The 14,343-nt window shown below is 46.9% G+C and overlaps 1 protein-coding gene across 2 annotated transcripts in view; it reads left to right on the top strand.

The window, feature by feature from the left end:
* The window catches only part of S1PR2 (sphingosine-1-phosphate receptor 2), a 51,838-nt gene extending 38,031 nt beyond the window's left edge, over positions 1-13,807 (top strand). Inside the window, exons 1-3 of one of the 2 annotated variants that reach the window (XR_014520695.1) lie at positions 3,668-3,985; positions 7,874-11,247; positions 11,278-13,807. Coding sequence is in view for 1 of the 2 variants with exons in the window: in XM_083482617.1 (XP_083338743.1) it covers positions 8,000-9,055 (1,056 nt within the window). In the remaining variant the exon portion in view is untranslated. Of the gene's footprint in view, positions 1-3,667; positions 3,986-7,873 lie in introns of those variants that run through there. The other variant, XM_083482617.1, reaches the window with a different exon arrangement.
* The last annotated feature ends 536 nt before the right edge of the window (positions 13,808-14,343 follow it).

Here is a 14,343-nt window from a genome sequence, read left to right as displayed (position 1 = left end):
AAGACTGAGGCAAAGAAGGCATTGAGGAGTTCAGCCCTTTCTGTGTCCCCTGTTTGCATTTCACCATCTTCTCCTCTGAGTGACCCCACTGTTTCTTTGTTCTTCCTTTTGCTACGAACATACCCATAAAAGCCTTTTTTGTTGCTTTTAACCTCTCTAGCAAGCCTGAGTTCATGCTGTGCTTTAGCTTTTCTGACTTTGTGTCTACACGTGCTGGCTATTTGTTTGAATTCCTCTTTGGTGGTTTCCCCCCTTTTTCATTTTTTGTACACATCCTTTTTTAATCTTAACTCAGTTGAAAGTTCTTTAGATAGCCACCCTGGCTTCTTTAGGCACCTTCCATGTTTCTGTCTCACTGGTATTGCCTGACGTTGTGCTTTTACTATCTCCCTCTTAACAAACTCCCATCCATCATGAACTCCCTTTCCTTTTAGTATTACTGTCCATGGGATCTCACCCAGCACTTCCCTAAGTTTTATGAAGTCGGCTTTCTTAAAGTCAAGAAATTGAGTCCTAGTACGCCTGGCTGCTCCTTTCCGCTGTATAGTAAACCTCAGAAGAGCATGATCACTCGCGCCTAATGATCCTTCCACTTCTACCCCACTAACCAGATCATCAACATTGGTTAGGACCAGATCTAAAATGGCTGTTCCTCTTGTTGCTTCTCCCACTTTCTGGACAATGAAGTTGTCTGCAAGGCCAGTGAGGAATCTGTTTGACCTTATGCTCTTGGCTGAGTTTGACATCCAACAAATATCCGGGTAATTGAAGTCCCCCATTACTACTATCTCCCTTCCTTTTGCATGCTTGGCCATCTGTTCCAGGAAGGCATCATCTATGTCCTCCGTTTGGCTTGGGGATCTATAGTAAACTCCCACAATGAGATCTCTGTTATTCTTCTCTCCCTTAATTTTGACCCAAATGCTCTCACTTTGGCTTTGAGGTTCTGAATCTTGGGTCTCTTCACAGGTATACACATCCCTGACATATAACGCCACTCCTCCTCCTTTCTTGTCTGGTCTGTTTCTCTGAAATAGATTGTATCCCCCCATTATTACATTCCAATCGTGGGACTTATCCCACCAGGTTTCAGTGATGCCTATTATGTCATATTTAGTTTGCTGTACCAAGAGCTCAAGCTCATCTTGTTTATTTCCCATGCTTTGCGCATTAGTGTACAGACATTGAAGTCCATTAATCATTCCCCCGTGTCTCTTATTTAAGGATTTTTTCCTCCCACCACTAGGTCTGCGTGCTGTTTGCTCCATTTGGTCTATGACATTTGGATGATCATCTTCATCAATTGATAGACTCCTACCTTCAGGAGCACTGTCTCCCTCCCCCACATTAGTCAGTTTAAAGCCCTCCTGATGAGGTTTCTGAGATTTTTGGCAAAAACATTTCTCCCAACCGTTGTGAGGTGCAGCCCATCACTTGCCAGAAGTCCATCTTCAAGAAACTGCAGTCCGTGATCTCAGAATCCAAACCGTTCCTGTTTACACCATTTGCGAAGCCAGCTGTTCAATTCCACTATTTTTCCCTCTCTCCCTGGACCACGTCGTTCAACTGGGAGGACAGATGAGATGACAATTTGTGCATTTAGTTGCTTTAATTTCCTGCCCAGAGCCTCGTAGTCTCTTTTGATCTTCTGGAGGCTATTGCTTGCAGTGTCATTGGTTCCCACATGAACCAAGAGGAAGGGGTATTTGTCAGTGGGTTTTATGATTCCTTGCAGTCGTTCAGTTACATCTTGGATCTTAGCCCCGGGGAGACAGCACACTTCCCGAGACATCTTGTCAGGCCCACAGATCACTGCTTCTGTTCCCCACATTAGGGAATCCCCTATCACCACTACACGCCTCCTCTTAGGTTTGGTCGGGGTTCTTCCGTGAGCTGTCCGTTCCAAGGTCGCCTGCACATTCCCTGAGGACTGACTTTGCTGCTCATCTTCATATACCTGATCGACTCGGGTTAAGAACTTTGCTTACCTTTTGCTTTACCTCGGGTTAAGAACTTTGCTTCAGGATGAGAACAGATATCGTGCAGCAACGGCGCAGCGGCAGCAGGAGGCCCCATTAGCTAAAGTGGTGCTTCAGCTTAAGAACAGTTTCAGGTTAAGAACAGACCTCCGGAACGAATTAAGTATGTAACCAGAGGTACCACTGTATACAGATTTGTGTTAGGGACTGGAAAGAGGCAGAGGTTAGTCTAGTTCCAGAGCCACAGCATTCTGTGTTCTGTTTGGCCTGTTGCCCCCCCCCCTTATTTCTAATAAAGTTTAACCATGTGACCACTGAGGTGTGTGCATTTGGCAACCTCTGTTTCAGAAATCCCCATGTGCCCAGATCCCTTTGGGCTCCGCACTGTTGGAAGCCTGAGGCCAGGCTGGGTAAAGCCAGACCTTTGCCCTGCTCTGGGAGAGAAGCCGAGGGCTGGGGAGCTGCCTTTTCGCTCTGCCACTTGGCAAGGGATTGGCTGGAGGCATGAGGGCACTGGTCCAAGATCCCAGGATCTGAAGAACTAACCGTACATTCCCAGTTTATATTGGGATGTGAAAAGGTGCTAGAAGATGATATATATTTTACGTATTATCCTTCCTTCCTCACATTTGTGAGATCAGCAGAGTGCCCTAGATAGGCTAGTTTTAGCCTTTTAGTCTAAGGAAGCTTTAAGGCAGACCAGATTCTCCTGGTATTTCACCCCTTTCTCTCCCTTAAAACAATAATCACACAAACAGTCTTGTAAAAGGTAAAGATAACATTTACTCACTCAGAATACTTGTTGAAGAGTAACAGATACAGAAGCTGTGTTTAGGCAGGCTTAACATGGTAATTCAGTTACAAATACATACTTAAGTCTAGCTTAAAATTGATGTTCTCACATTGCTGGCATGGTGAAAAGAGGCAGGTGGGAGAATATCTATACCTCTGCCCTCCCCATGTCGGCACAGTGGGAGCATCTCTCACAGAGTTCTCTCTGGCAAGTTTACAGGAAAACTGAGTTTCAGCTCTGATCCAGTGCCTATCTAGCAAAACATGAATTGTTGGTTTGACTGCACTTTAAATATCCCCCCATTTCCTTCCTTCCTTCTGGGGCTGTAGGTGACCAAAAAGGGTGGTGGTGGCAGCAGTTGCCAGAGAGCAACCCTGGCAGCACTGCAGGGTTGTTGTGCGGCAGTTGAGCAAGGAAAAGGTGTGAGAGGCTCTGCTGGCAGCTCCCTTCCCAAGTTCTCTGAAGTTCTTGGCAACATCCCTGCCCACAGACTCTGCCTCCAGGCACTTTCCCCCAGCTGGGAGCAAACTACTCAGGAAAGAGAAGGTGGGAGTGAGAGGGTTGCGCCTGCAGCCCCCTTTGGCCATCCAAACCACCTTCCTTGTCACTGAGTCATTTGGTGATCTAGTGCTCTGTCTCCACAGAGTCCTGCACTGTTAGCAGCAATCCAAGGTGCTTAGATTATGCAAAGGCAAAACTAGGCATTATTTCACCCGGGTCAAAGACCCAGTTTGGCACACCCTCCCATGCACATTTGCGTGTGTGTGCGCGTGCACACACACACACACACACACACACACACACACACACACACAGGCTGGGAGCTCAATGGCACCCCACCCTGGAGGCTTCACCCAGAGCAAAAATCCTGGCTAGCCCCCCTCCAGCTACAGCTCTGGCTTTTGCAACTTTATGCATGGCGTTTCCCTAAACTTATTTTAATTTATACCTTGCCTTTTCACAGGTGGGCACCTAAGGCAGCTAACAGTATGCATACCAGAAACGCAGCATAACTTGCAGCTATGAGAAGCCTGGAGAAAAGGACCTGTGGATGGTCCACCCACTAACGGCTCTGCGTTTTGTATTCTTCCTCAGAAGATTGCAGTGCTGGCTGCTGCTGGAAGCTGGGATTCTGAAGTGTAAGTGAAGCAGGGATATTCTGCATCGGCCAGCAGGCCTTTTCTGTGCCTTACCGAAGGCTCTGCTTCCTCAGGTAACTTGCATTTCCCTTGTGCTTAAACTGCTGCGTTATCTGTGTGGGGGTTTTGGGGGGGGGGGGATTTCCCACAATTATTGGAGATGTTACCATAGAGGACTTGCCTGATTTTCAATACTAGAAATGAGGTGTGTCTGGAGAGCTTTCTCTTCTAATGCATAATAAATATGTAGTTATTGGCTCCATAGGATCAAAAGTGCACTCTTTTCATTCACCCCAACCGCACATCTTTGCATGGAATGACATTTTTGTAGTACAGGCACGACCATTTTGCACGGGGATGGAGTCTGCATAAGCTTGCCCTGTTACACCCTGCCCCCGTTACTCCCCCCTTCATCCCACTTCTGGGTCCAAAAGGACCCACATGTCGGGAGTCACGCATCAACTGGATACACCTAAACAGATCGCCAACTGCATTTGCTTGCTGGAGAAGTGCTAGAATTTGCAGTGTTGCTTGTGCTGTTTTATTGCTCCTCTTGCCCATAGTACCACTGGCAAAGTGCAACACTTTTTCTCTTATCCCCGGTCCCTTCATCTCCAATGCCATCACCATTTTAATACAAGCAACAACCATTGTACATGTGTTGAATATGTGTGCAACTGTGCGCATGTGCATTGCCCCGAACCCAGAAGTGACTAGAAGAATGTCAAAAACAGCCCTAAAAAGAACACTGAAAGGGCAAAAATGTCGCAAAAACAGCACCTATGTTTACAAGTCCCACGAGCCTTACAAGTGCAATCAACTACAAAAAAGAAGATTCCACCTAAACATTAGGAAGAACATCCTGACAGTAAGAGCTGTTCGACAGCGGAATTTGCTGCCAAGGAGTGTGGTGGAGTCTCCTCCTTTGGAGGTCTTTAAGCAGAGGCTTGACAACCATATGTCAGGAGTGCTCTGATGGTGTTTCCTGCTTGGCAGGGGCTTGGACTCGATGGCTCTTGTGGTCTCTTCCAACTCTATGATTCTATGATCAGCCACTGAGGCCTGTGGAGAGTTGGAGTTTGAGCAAGGAGGTTTGGAGAGAGTCTGTCAAGTGCTGCTGGTTTTTAAAAGGGGTTTCCAAGGGTTCCCAGAGGTTTGGAGGGTGTTTGCAGGCTCTTTCAAGAATCTTCTCAATATGCACTATTTCACTTAGACGTGTGGCGTAAAATGGTTGTTGCCTGCATTTTAAAAGTTGGTGGCTTCCCACTGTGTCTCTCCAGTGGAGGTGGGGGCACTTGGAGGAGGGTGGAATATGCTTGGCAAGCCATCAGTAAGGTTGTTTTCTATCCTTCAACAATCCCTGGTCAACTATGAACTTTCTCTCCCCACCCCCCACCCCAGCCCCTGTACTTCTCCTTTAAATTCCCTGTGCCTTAATGTGTACATGACAACACAGCAGCGCTGCAATGTCCCAGCATAATCCCCTCCCATTCTAACAGGCAGTCTTTTCTTTGGGGCTGGTGCCTGCTCTCATGCCTGGTTCTTAAGAAGGTAAATCATTAATGATTTGGGATAGAGACAAGGCAGCGTGACTGAGGGAAGCCATTTCCATCCCACCCCCACCTCCTGCCTTTCCGTGGGCGCGACCGTCGCCTGCCCTTCCCGCCTTGCCCTCGGGCCAGACCTCGCAACTCCCAGAGACTTGTGTTGGAGAGGGAAGGTGGAGCACTCAAGCTAGTATTAAAGTGAAAGTTGAAGTGTGATATCTATTTAATTAAGAAGAAAAACACTGTTACTTGAATACCTGTCTTGTTGCTCTGACAGTAATGCTACATTGTTAAGTAAGTGGAAGCACACCTTAATTGTTATATGGATGTTTCATTAAATGTAAGGATCTCATTACCACTGTACTGTGTATTCTACCAAAGCAAGTTGAAAAGATCAAAGCAATGAGTTATGAAAGCTGAGACTTTAACAGAAGCCGTGTTGGCCACGGTTCCTTGGCTGGCCTGCCAATTGCTCCTTCTTTCTCCTCCTTCCCTTACAGCTGGCCAAGGCCTGACCTACCAGCCAAATGTGGCCCCCCAACCACACATGGAGGTCAGGGGCTTGACCATCCTTTGTTTTTATTTTTGCAGTTGCTGACAGGTAGCCGAATAAGAGGCTCCTCCACACCCTGATTGGAACTCTATACATGGCCAGTGGGCTACACTATGTAGGCCTGATCAAGTCTACATCAGTTTACCGTCTGCCTGCAGCTGTTTGCATTCCCATTTAATTTGCGTAGTTCACCTGACATTATTCTCAAACAACACTGGTCTTGATACTTTCCACTTCTAAAGTTGGGTTTACTTGACACAGGGCTAATCTGATAAGTTAGGGGAAATTGGGCTCCAAACAGCTCTACGCATTGCCAGAGATTATTTGTTTTAGCATCATCGAATTGTAGAGTCAGAAAGGACTACGAGGGTCATCTAGTCCAGTGTTTCCCAACCTTGGGCCTCCAGCTGTTTTTGGACTACAACTCCCATCATCCCTAGCTAGCAAGACCAGTGGTCAGGGATGATGGGAATTGTAGTTCAAAAACAGCTGGAGGCCCAAGGTTGGGAAACACTGATCTAGTCCAAGCCCTGCAATGCAGTGCCCAACATGAGGCTCATAACCCACAACCCTGAGATTCAGAGTGTCCTGCTCTACAGACTGAGCCAGCTCAGGGAGGAGCGGATTGATTGTCGTTTTCTGCTGCTCCCATAACTGCTGTTTCTTCTGTGCTTTCGTTTCCCCCCATCTGGGCTCGTAACTCTTTTTGGGGCACTCCTGAATATGGGAATGTTTCCTTTTATTTTGAATCCCCAGATTAACACAAACACAAAACTGTACAACCAAACTTACATAAAATTTCCATGGTGAATATATTGAACAGCCGTGTGTGCTGAGAACTTACAATCAGAAATGGGGAGGCCTGGGAAAAAACTGAAAAAATTGAAAAACAACAACAGTTCCCCCCTCCCCCGTTTTTGTTTTTGTTTTTTTCAAATAAGGAAAAATGGCTTTGGGAAAAAATGGGGGGGAAACCTGGATTCCCCCCCCCCCACATTTTTCCAGTTTTTCCCAGGGCTTCCCATATCTACTTACAATAGCTTTCATTTCTTTTTCATACTTCCAATTTGTGCAAAATCAGAAAATAGCACAAACAAATTTGCAATTGCCTGACTGCAGCATTGCACACATGTCCGGTTGGTATTTGGTTGTCACAACGGTTTTGTGCTGTAATTTTCCCAATGTTTTCATAGGTCATACCATGTGATTAAATTTGGAGTGGTATCCTGGCATACAGTTCTTTACTGCCACTTTAATGGGGAAACAGAAGCATGTCCATGCGTAAAGGATGGTGACATGTCCAATGGCCTCCCCTGTTGTGTGGCACCATGCCCACTAGTGCAAATGAAATTTAGTGCAACATGGCAGCATGTTGATAAAAAAAACAAAACACCACAGTTCCATAATGCAACAGGCAAAAGGAATGTTAGCAACCAGGACACTTTTTTTCTATCTGAAGCAGGAGGGGGGCATCTGCAGTCCTCTGGATGTTGCTGGACTACAACTCCTATCATCCCTGACCATTGGCCATGCTGGCTTGGGCTGGTGGGGGTTAGAATCCAGCAATACCTGGAGGGCTTTTGTCTCTGGGCTAAAGACTTGTGCATTCATTTTAGAAGGGAGGAAGAAAAAGAAAAAAGAAAAGAAAGCTGCTCTCTTGCAGTCAACTCACACCCACACACACCCTGCAGGCCATGACCCTGTAAATGGAAGGCTAAGACTTTGAAGACTAGCACTTCTGATGCACATGCCTCTCTAACAGGGTAAGGCTATATTTTGCCTTGCATTCCCAACACCACACTCCTTGTTCTTTGTTCTAAGCTCCTAACCCTGTTAATTTTATGTGTTTTCATCAACCCCAGGCTTCTGCAAGTTGACCCCTCACCCCTCTCTTCTGAATGACCACATTCTCACTGTGGTCTTGCCTTGATGCCTTCTAATACAGACGTCCGTGAGTGGGCACAAGTGTAACCTGTTGTTGGAAAGCCATGGGGAACACCTTCGATTCCTACTTCAACAAGCACAAGATTGTGGAGCACTACAACTACACCAAGGATAGGCTGGAGAAAGATGATGACCCTTCACTCTCAAGCGGCTCTGTTGCTATCATTGTGCTTTGCTGCTTTATAATCCTGGAGAACCTGCTGGTGCTCATGTCCGTCTGGAGGAACAAGAAGTTCCACTCGGCCATGTTCATCTTCATCGGCAACCTAGCCTTTTCAGACCTACTGGCTGGCTCAGCCTTCATAGCCAACGTTGTCCTCTCGGGCCCAGCCACTTTCCACCTCACCCCGCTGCTGTGGTTCGTGCGAGAGGGCACAGCCTTTGCTACTTTGGCAGCCTCCGTCTTCAGCCTGCTGGCCATTGCCATAGAGCGGCATGTGGCCATCACAAAGGTGAAGGTCTACAGTAGCGACAAGAACTGCCGTATGGTGCTTCTGATTGGCGCTTGCTGGGTGATTTCGGCAGCCATTGGGGGGCTGCCCATCCTTGGCTGGAACTGCATACATGACCTTGACAAGTGCTCCACTGTCCTACCGTTTTACTCCAAACACTACGTTGTCTTTGTGGTCACCATCTTCACCGCCATTCTCTTCTCCATTGTGGTCCTCTATGTCCGGATCTATCGCATCGTCCGCTCCAGCCATGCTGAGATGGCTGGCTCCCAGACTATAGCCTTGCTCAGGACAGTCACTTTTGTCCTGGGGGCCTTCATCATCTGCTGGCTCCCTGCCTTCATCATCCTCTCAATAGATGCTTCATGTGCAAGGAAGTCTTGCCCCATCCTTTTCCAGTCGAAATATTTCTTTGCCTTTGCTACCCTCAATTCAGCCATCAACCCTCTCATCTACACCCTCCGCAGCAAGGACATGAGGAAGGAGTTCCTGCGAGTCCTCTGCTGCTGGGGTATGATGGGGCAGGGGAAGCCGTCAGAGCGTTGCATGATTCCCCTCCGCAGTTCCAGTTCCTTGGAACGCTGCACCCAAAAGCAGGACAATCCTACTGCGCCTTTCATGAAGAAGGAACATTCCACTTTTGTGTGAAAAAACACAAGGAAGGGAACTATGGGGTGGATGATGAAAGAAAGGGGAGTGGGTTGGACCTAAGTGAGCGGTACAAAGGTGATGTGGTACATGGGATGCTAACCTCCTCGTGGCCAAATCAACCTGCCTTTGACATAGCTGGAGGTGTCCGTTTGTTCACTAGACCTGCACAGTATTAGAACGTTCTGTTAGAGTGTGAGTGTGTGTGTGTGTGTGTGTGTGTGTGTGTGTGTGTGTGAGAGAGAGAGAGAGAGAGAGAGAGAGAGAGAGAGAGACTGAATGACTTGAAGTGAGTGAGCAGCCTGCTCAGATGCTGACACTTTGCTTTGGTACAGTTCTGCTCCTTTACTCTAAAAGGTGCCCTGCCTGTTTTGTGCGCCCAGAGTTCCTTCTGTCCTGCACCTCAGAGCATGCTTTCATGCCTTCCCTCCTTCCCAAAGCATTCACTCCTTTCCAAGGAAGTAGCAACCAGTCACTCAAATCTGCTTGGTTCTCTTTGCCTTGGTCCTAATGTGGCCATAGAGCAGCCAAGGAGCTTCCTTGAGTGGCTGGAAGTGAAAACAGATGCAAAACATTTTTGGAACAACAAGGGCACTTTGATAGTTCTGTTGCTGCCTGCAGTGCAAATGTGTGTGTGTGTCTCCTGCTCTGGGCTCTGCTCAAACTGGTTTTGCAGGTTTTCTGTGCATTTCAAGTTGAGCCAGGAAAAGGCAAATTCTTCCCGTCATGGAATCACAGAATCATAGAACTGTAGCGTTGAAAGGGACCCCAAAGGTCATTTAGGCAAATCCAGAGATGCATGTGTGGCTGGCATGAGTGCATGTTGGCTAGAGTTTGTTTTTTCAGTAAAGCCAATCTATGTGCTCTCTCCATCACTGATTATCACTTTGGCAACTGTTCTAAAGATATCTGGTTACCGCACCGCCACCCCCCTTGGTGAGGTGAAGGATGTGCATAAATGAATATAGAGCTCTTGGGTGGGGGGAGTCGTATGAAACTGTCCTGCCCTATGCTCACACTTAACGTGTGTGTGTGTGTGTGTGTGTGTACACACACACACACACCAATATATATTATTTTTAGCATGGCTTATTAAACAGTGCATTCAGTCTCTCCCATTCTTAAAGTGTTTTTTTGCAAAGAAGTAGCAAGAAATCATTGCAGCCTTGCCTTGCTGACTTAAGATTGAGGAGAGAGTCACAGGGGCAGTTAGTTATAAGGGAGGAATCGTGCTGGAAATAAATACCGTGACCCTGAGAGCCACTTCCAGGCAGGAGCAGGAGCAGGAGCAGGAGTGGCCTGGTTCCAAATAAGGCAGTTTCCTGTGTCCAGCCTGGATGGGAGGCGCATCAACAGTCCCCTTGGTTGTTGGCAGAGAAGGGGGGCCGGGACAGGGGGCTGAGCAAAAGCTAGAGAACAGGGTGTTTCAAATTTTGTACCTTGTTTGAAGGGCAACCCATGCCAACATGTGGATAAGTCTTTTGATGGCTCAGGTTCTGTATTTAAAATGCAGAGCAGTTTCCCACTGGATTGTATCCCATGACAATTAGCAGGAGAGGCTGCCACCTGGATTTCCCTCTCCAGGCCCTTAAATGTCTTGTGTTGAGCTGGAACAGGGGTCAGCAACCTTTTCCAGCCGTCCCTCAGACCATGTGGGGGGCTGGACTGCATTTTGAAAAGAAAAATGAATGAATTCCTATGCCCCACAAATAACCCAGAGATGCATTTTAAATAAAAGCACACATTCTACTCATGTAAAAAACGCTGATTCCCGGACCGTCCACGGGCTGGATTGAGAAGGCTATTGGGCTGCATCCGGCCCCCAGGCCTTAGGTTGCCTACCCCTGAGCTAGAACAAGCCCATCACCAGCTGAGCTCCCAGCCCCCATCCTCAGCACACCCTGGGTTACCTGGAGGACGGCTCAGAAGAATTTAAAACACACTGCAGCCTAGGGAGGCAGGTGTACGGGGTGTGCCAAGGCAGCATCGAGGGGAAAGTTGCTTCTATGATTATTAGTAACAGTGTGGTGCATGTCTACTCAGACGTAAGTCCTGCTGAGTTCAGTTTAAATTACTCCCAGGGAAGTGTGTGTAGGATTGATGGCTGGTTAGACAGACTTGGCTTCATCCTGTTGAGTCATCAGAATCAAGAGCCCTCTTTCCTCCAGCAGTGTGTGTGTGTGTGTGTGTGTGTGTGTGTGTGTGTGTGTGTGTGTTGGAAGGCTAGATTTGCACACACATGCAACCACCCTCAGGATGCATCCCCAACCTGTAATACCAGTCGACAACAGAAGGCCCTGGACTTCCAGCCCCTCTGCAAAAGTTCTTCTGTAGTGTGGGAACAAACGTGTGGGTTTGGGGGAGGTGGGTTTGTGAGGCTGGGGGCATTGCTAAGGAAGAGGGCTATTCCTTCAAGGAAAGAGCCAGGTGTGGGTGGGTCTCCTGCCTACAGCTGCTGCAGGTGGAAACATGATTCACCCGGTATGATGTGCGGGGACATGCCATTGAGAATGAGGAGGGTGTTTTTATGAATGGGAATGAGATGCAGGCGTGGGAACCATGTCCCCACGGTGATGGGTGATGCAGCCCAGAGGCTGGAGGGGGTGGGAGATTGCTTTAAATAATGCACCCTCCTCTTCGCTGCCTTCACCTCCTCAGAACAGCATTTTGTAGGAATAAAATAAGCCTGTGTGGTACTCTTTTTAAAAATCTTTTTCCTGGCTAAAAAGCAAGCAAAACTTTAAAGAGTGTTGCTTCTTGGTTTAACATGGCTGCTGGTTCTAAACAAGAACCCATAGAAATGTAAGACTTGCTTATGAGTGGGGAACTGCAGTGTAAGGGTCTGTTAATGGGCAGTTATGAACCCTGTCAAATGTTGCCTATAAAGACCTTGATGCACAAATCAGGACATATCTGAGTCAGGTCTATTTCATCAGAATATGTGAATTGGGATTTCTTTAGTTGGATAGTAGCTAGCCAGCTAAGTCATCCACCTCAAACAGAGCCCTTAGGATATTTTTACCCTGGCCCTTCTGCAGCTATAAATTTAAGCACTGAAAGGTACAGATACCAGGCACATGGCAAAGTATGCAGAAGATGGGTGAAATTGCAAATATGTGCATGTATATAGTGAGCCAGTGCACAGCAAGTTGAACTGAATAGGACTTACTCCCAGACAAGTGTATGTAGGTTTGACGTTTAAAGCTGTAGAGCCTGTGAAGCATATGTGTGCTTGCTCTTCTTCTTGTAGCAATGAAGTATTGCATGTGTGTGCGCACACAACCTCTGTGTGCAAGTGCCAGTAGATGTGGATGTGTGAAGTTGCCTGGCTGCAAGGTATTTCTTGAGTTATAATTTTGTAATCTGCATTGGCACAGGTCTGTGGCCTGTGTCCACGCAATCCAAGCCAGTGACGTGTGCATTTAGGCTGGTGCCTATGCTTGTTTGTGCATATGAACATTTTCGTTTTGTGTGAATGGACCTGGAGTGCTGCTCTCCTCCAGCAGTAGCATGGTACCACTGTAACACTTGTGTGCACGTTCTGTGATGCCATGAGAACCTCACTGGCTCCCTGTTCCCTGTGCCTGGTTTTCTTGTACTTGCTTATATCTCTTGCTTCTCTTGAGCCCTTGGCTGCTTTCAAGAGGAGACTGCTCCATGGTGCTTAAGTGCATTCTTCTGCCTCTGGAGAGTGAGGGTGATCCCACCCCTGCTTTAAGCACTTATTCCAAGCTACTGCAAGCAAATGAAGGGGATGGATGTGCACCCAGGGAAAAGAGAGCAGAACATTTTTATCTCTCCCCCCCCCCAAGAGTTTTGGCTTGCAATGTTTCGTAGGATTATTGCCTCTACTGTGAGCTTCTTCCCACTGTTCAGAGGTTTTGCAGGATTTTGTAGAACTTCAAAAACCTTCCAGTAGCGCCTTAGAGACCAACTAAGTTTGTCATTGGTATGAGCTTTTGTGTGCATGCACACTTCTTCAGATACACATACCAATGACAAACTTAGTTGGTCTCTAAGGCGCTACTGGAAGGAATTTTTTTATTTTGTTTCGACTTCGGCAGACCAACTTCAAAAACCTTGTTTAATTGGAGACAACACTGGGGCAAAAGAACGGCATGTTGTTTGTGTACAACACGCACACACAAAATGGCTCTACCTGAACCCTTTCATTTCTCCCAAGAACTATTGTTTGTCCTCACTTCTGGAAACAGCCAATCCACTCTCTGCTCCCACATCCAAATGCATCAAGCCCATGCTTGATGGCCCCCCCTCCCCGTTCCCCCATGTCCATCACTTCATGACACTGCTGTGAGTAGTGACAATTTCAGGACAGGCTGTAGCTGGGAATTTTAGCACTAGGTGAGGCCTTGGAGATCTTTCAATAGAATTTTCAGCACCCTCACTAAATTGCAATTGCAAGGTTTCTGTGGAGGAATAAATGACCTTAAAAATATACGAAGCTGGCAATACATTTTGTAGTACAAAGTGAATTTAGTGTTGGAAAGCACTGGGTCAGTCACTGGAAGAATTCTAGAGGCAGAAGCGGACTGTTGCACTCTCTCTCTCTCTCTCTCTCTTTCTCTCTTGCACACACCAAAGGGTACGGTCTTGACTATTCAATCCTACTATCCTTTCCCTAATAGAATCTTGCCTGTGGAAACACTAACGGGGTGGGGTGGGGTGTTTTTTAAACATAATTCTCCCTTTTAATGGAGATCTGTATGTATTAAAATACTTGCTTCTACAGTTGCCCTTTGTTCATTTTTCCCTTGCCCATGTTATCTGAGGATGTGCACATTTGCAAAAACACTTAAGGGCTGACCCTCTTTGGTTTTTTACCGTGGGGAAAAAATAATCATTAGGAGTCTCTGCTCTAAATAGCATCCTAAAAGCATCCAGGTTCTGACCACCTCTTCCCTGCTCCAGACCTCCCAAGGCTTATGCAAGAAGGCACAATGATTTTTTCACATAGTATGTTTAAAATGCATCTTTTTGGCATTTCCACTATGGGAATGTTAATGTGAGACAGATTACAGAAGCTATTCAATGTAAATTTTGCATTTGTATATGAAAGAAGTGGTTCAGCTTAGTAGCTAAGAGTGTACTTTGAAGGAAGAGTATGCATAAATCAAGGATGGAGAACGTGTAACTCTTCCCATAATCCCCATGGTTTTCCTTGCATGGCTAGGGCTGATGGGATTTGGAGGTCTGCAGGATCAGAAGAGCCACTGATATCCCTCATGCTCAGTCTAACCTTTGGACTCTTCACTCACTAGGATCCGTCA

The sequence above is a fragment of the Podarcis liolepis genome, assembly GCF_965112155.1.
Source record: "Podarcis liolepis genome assembly, chromosome: 17".
NCBI classification, from domain to species: Eukaryota; Metazoa; Chordata; class Lepidosauria; order Squamata; family Lacertidae; genus Podarcis; species Podarcis liolepis.
This window is presented reverse-complemented; position numbering and strand designations above follow the sequence as displayed.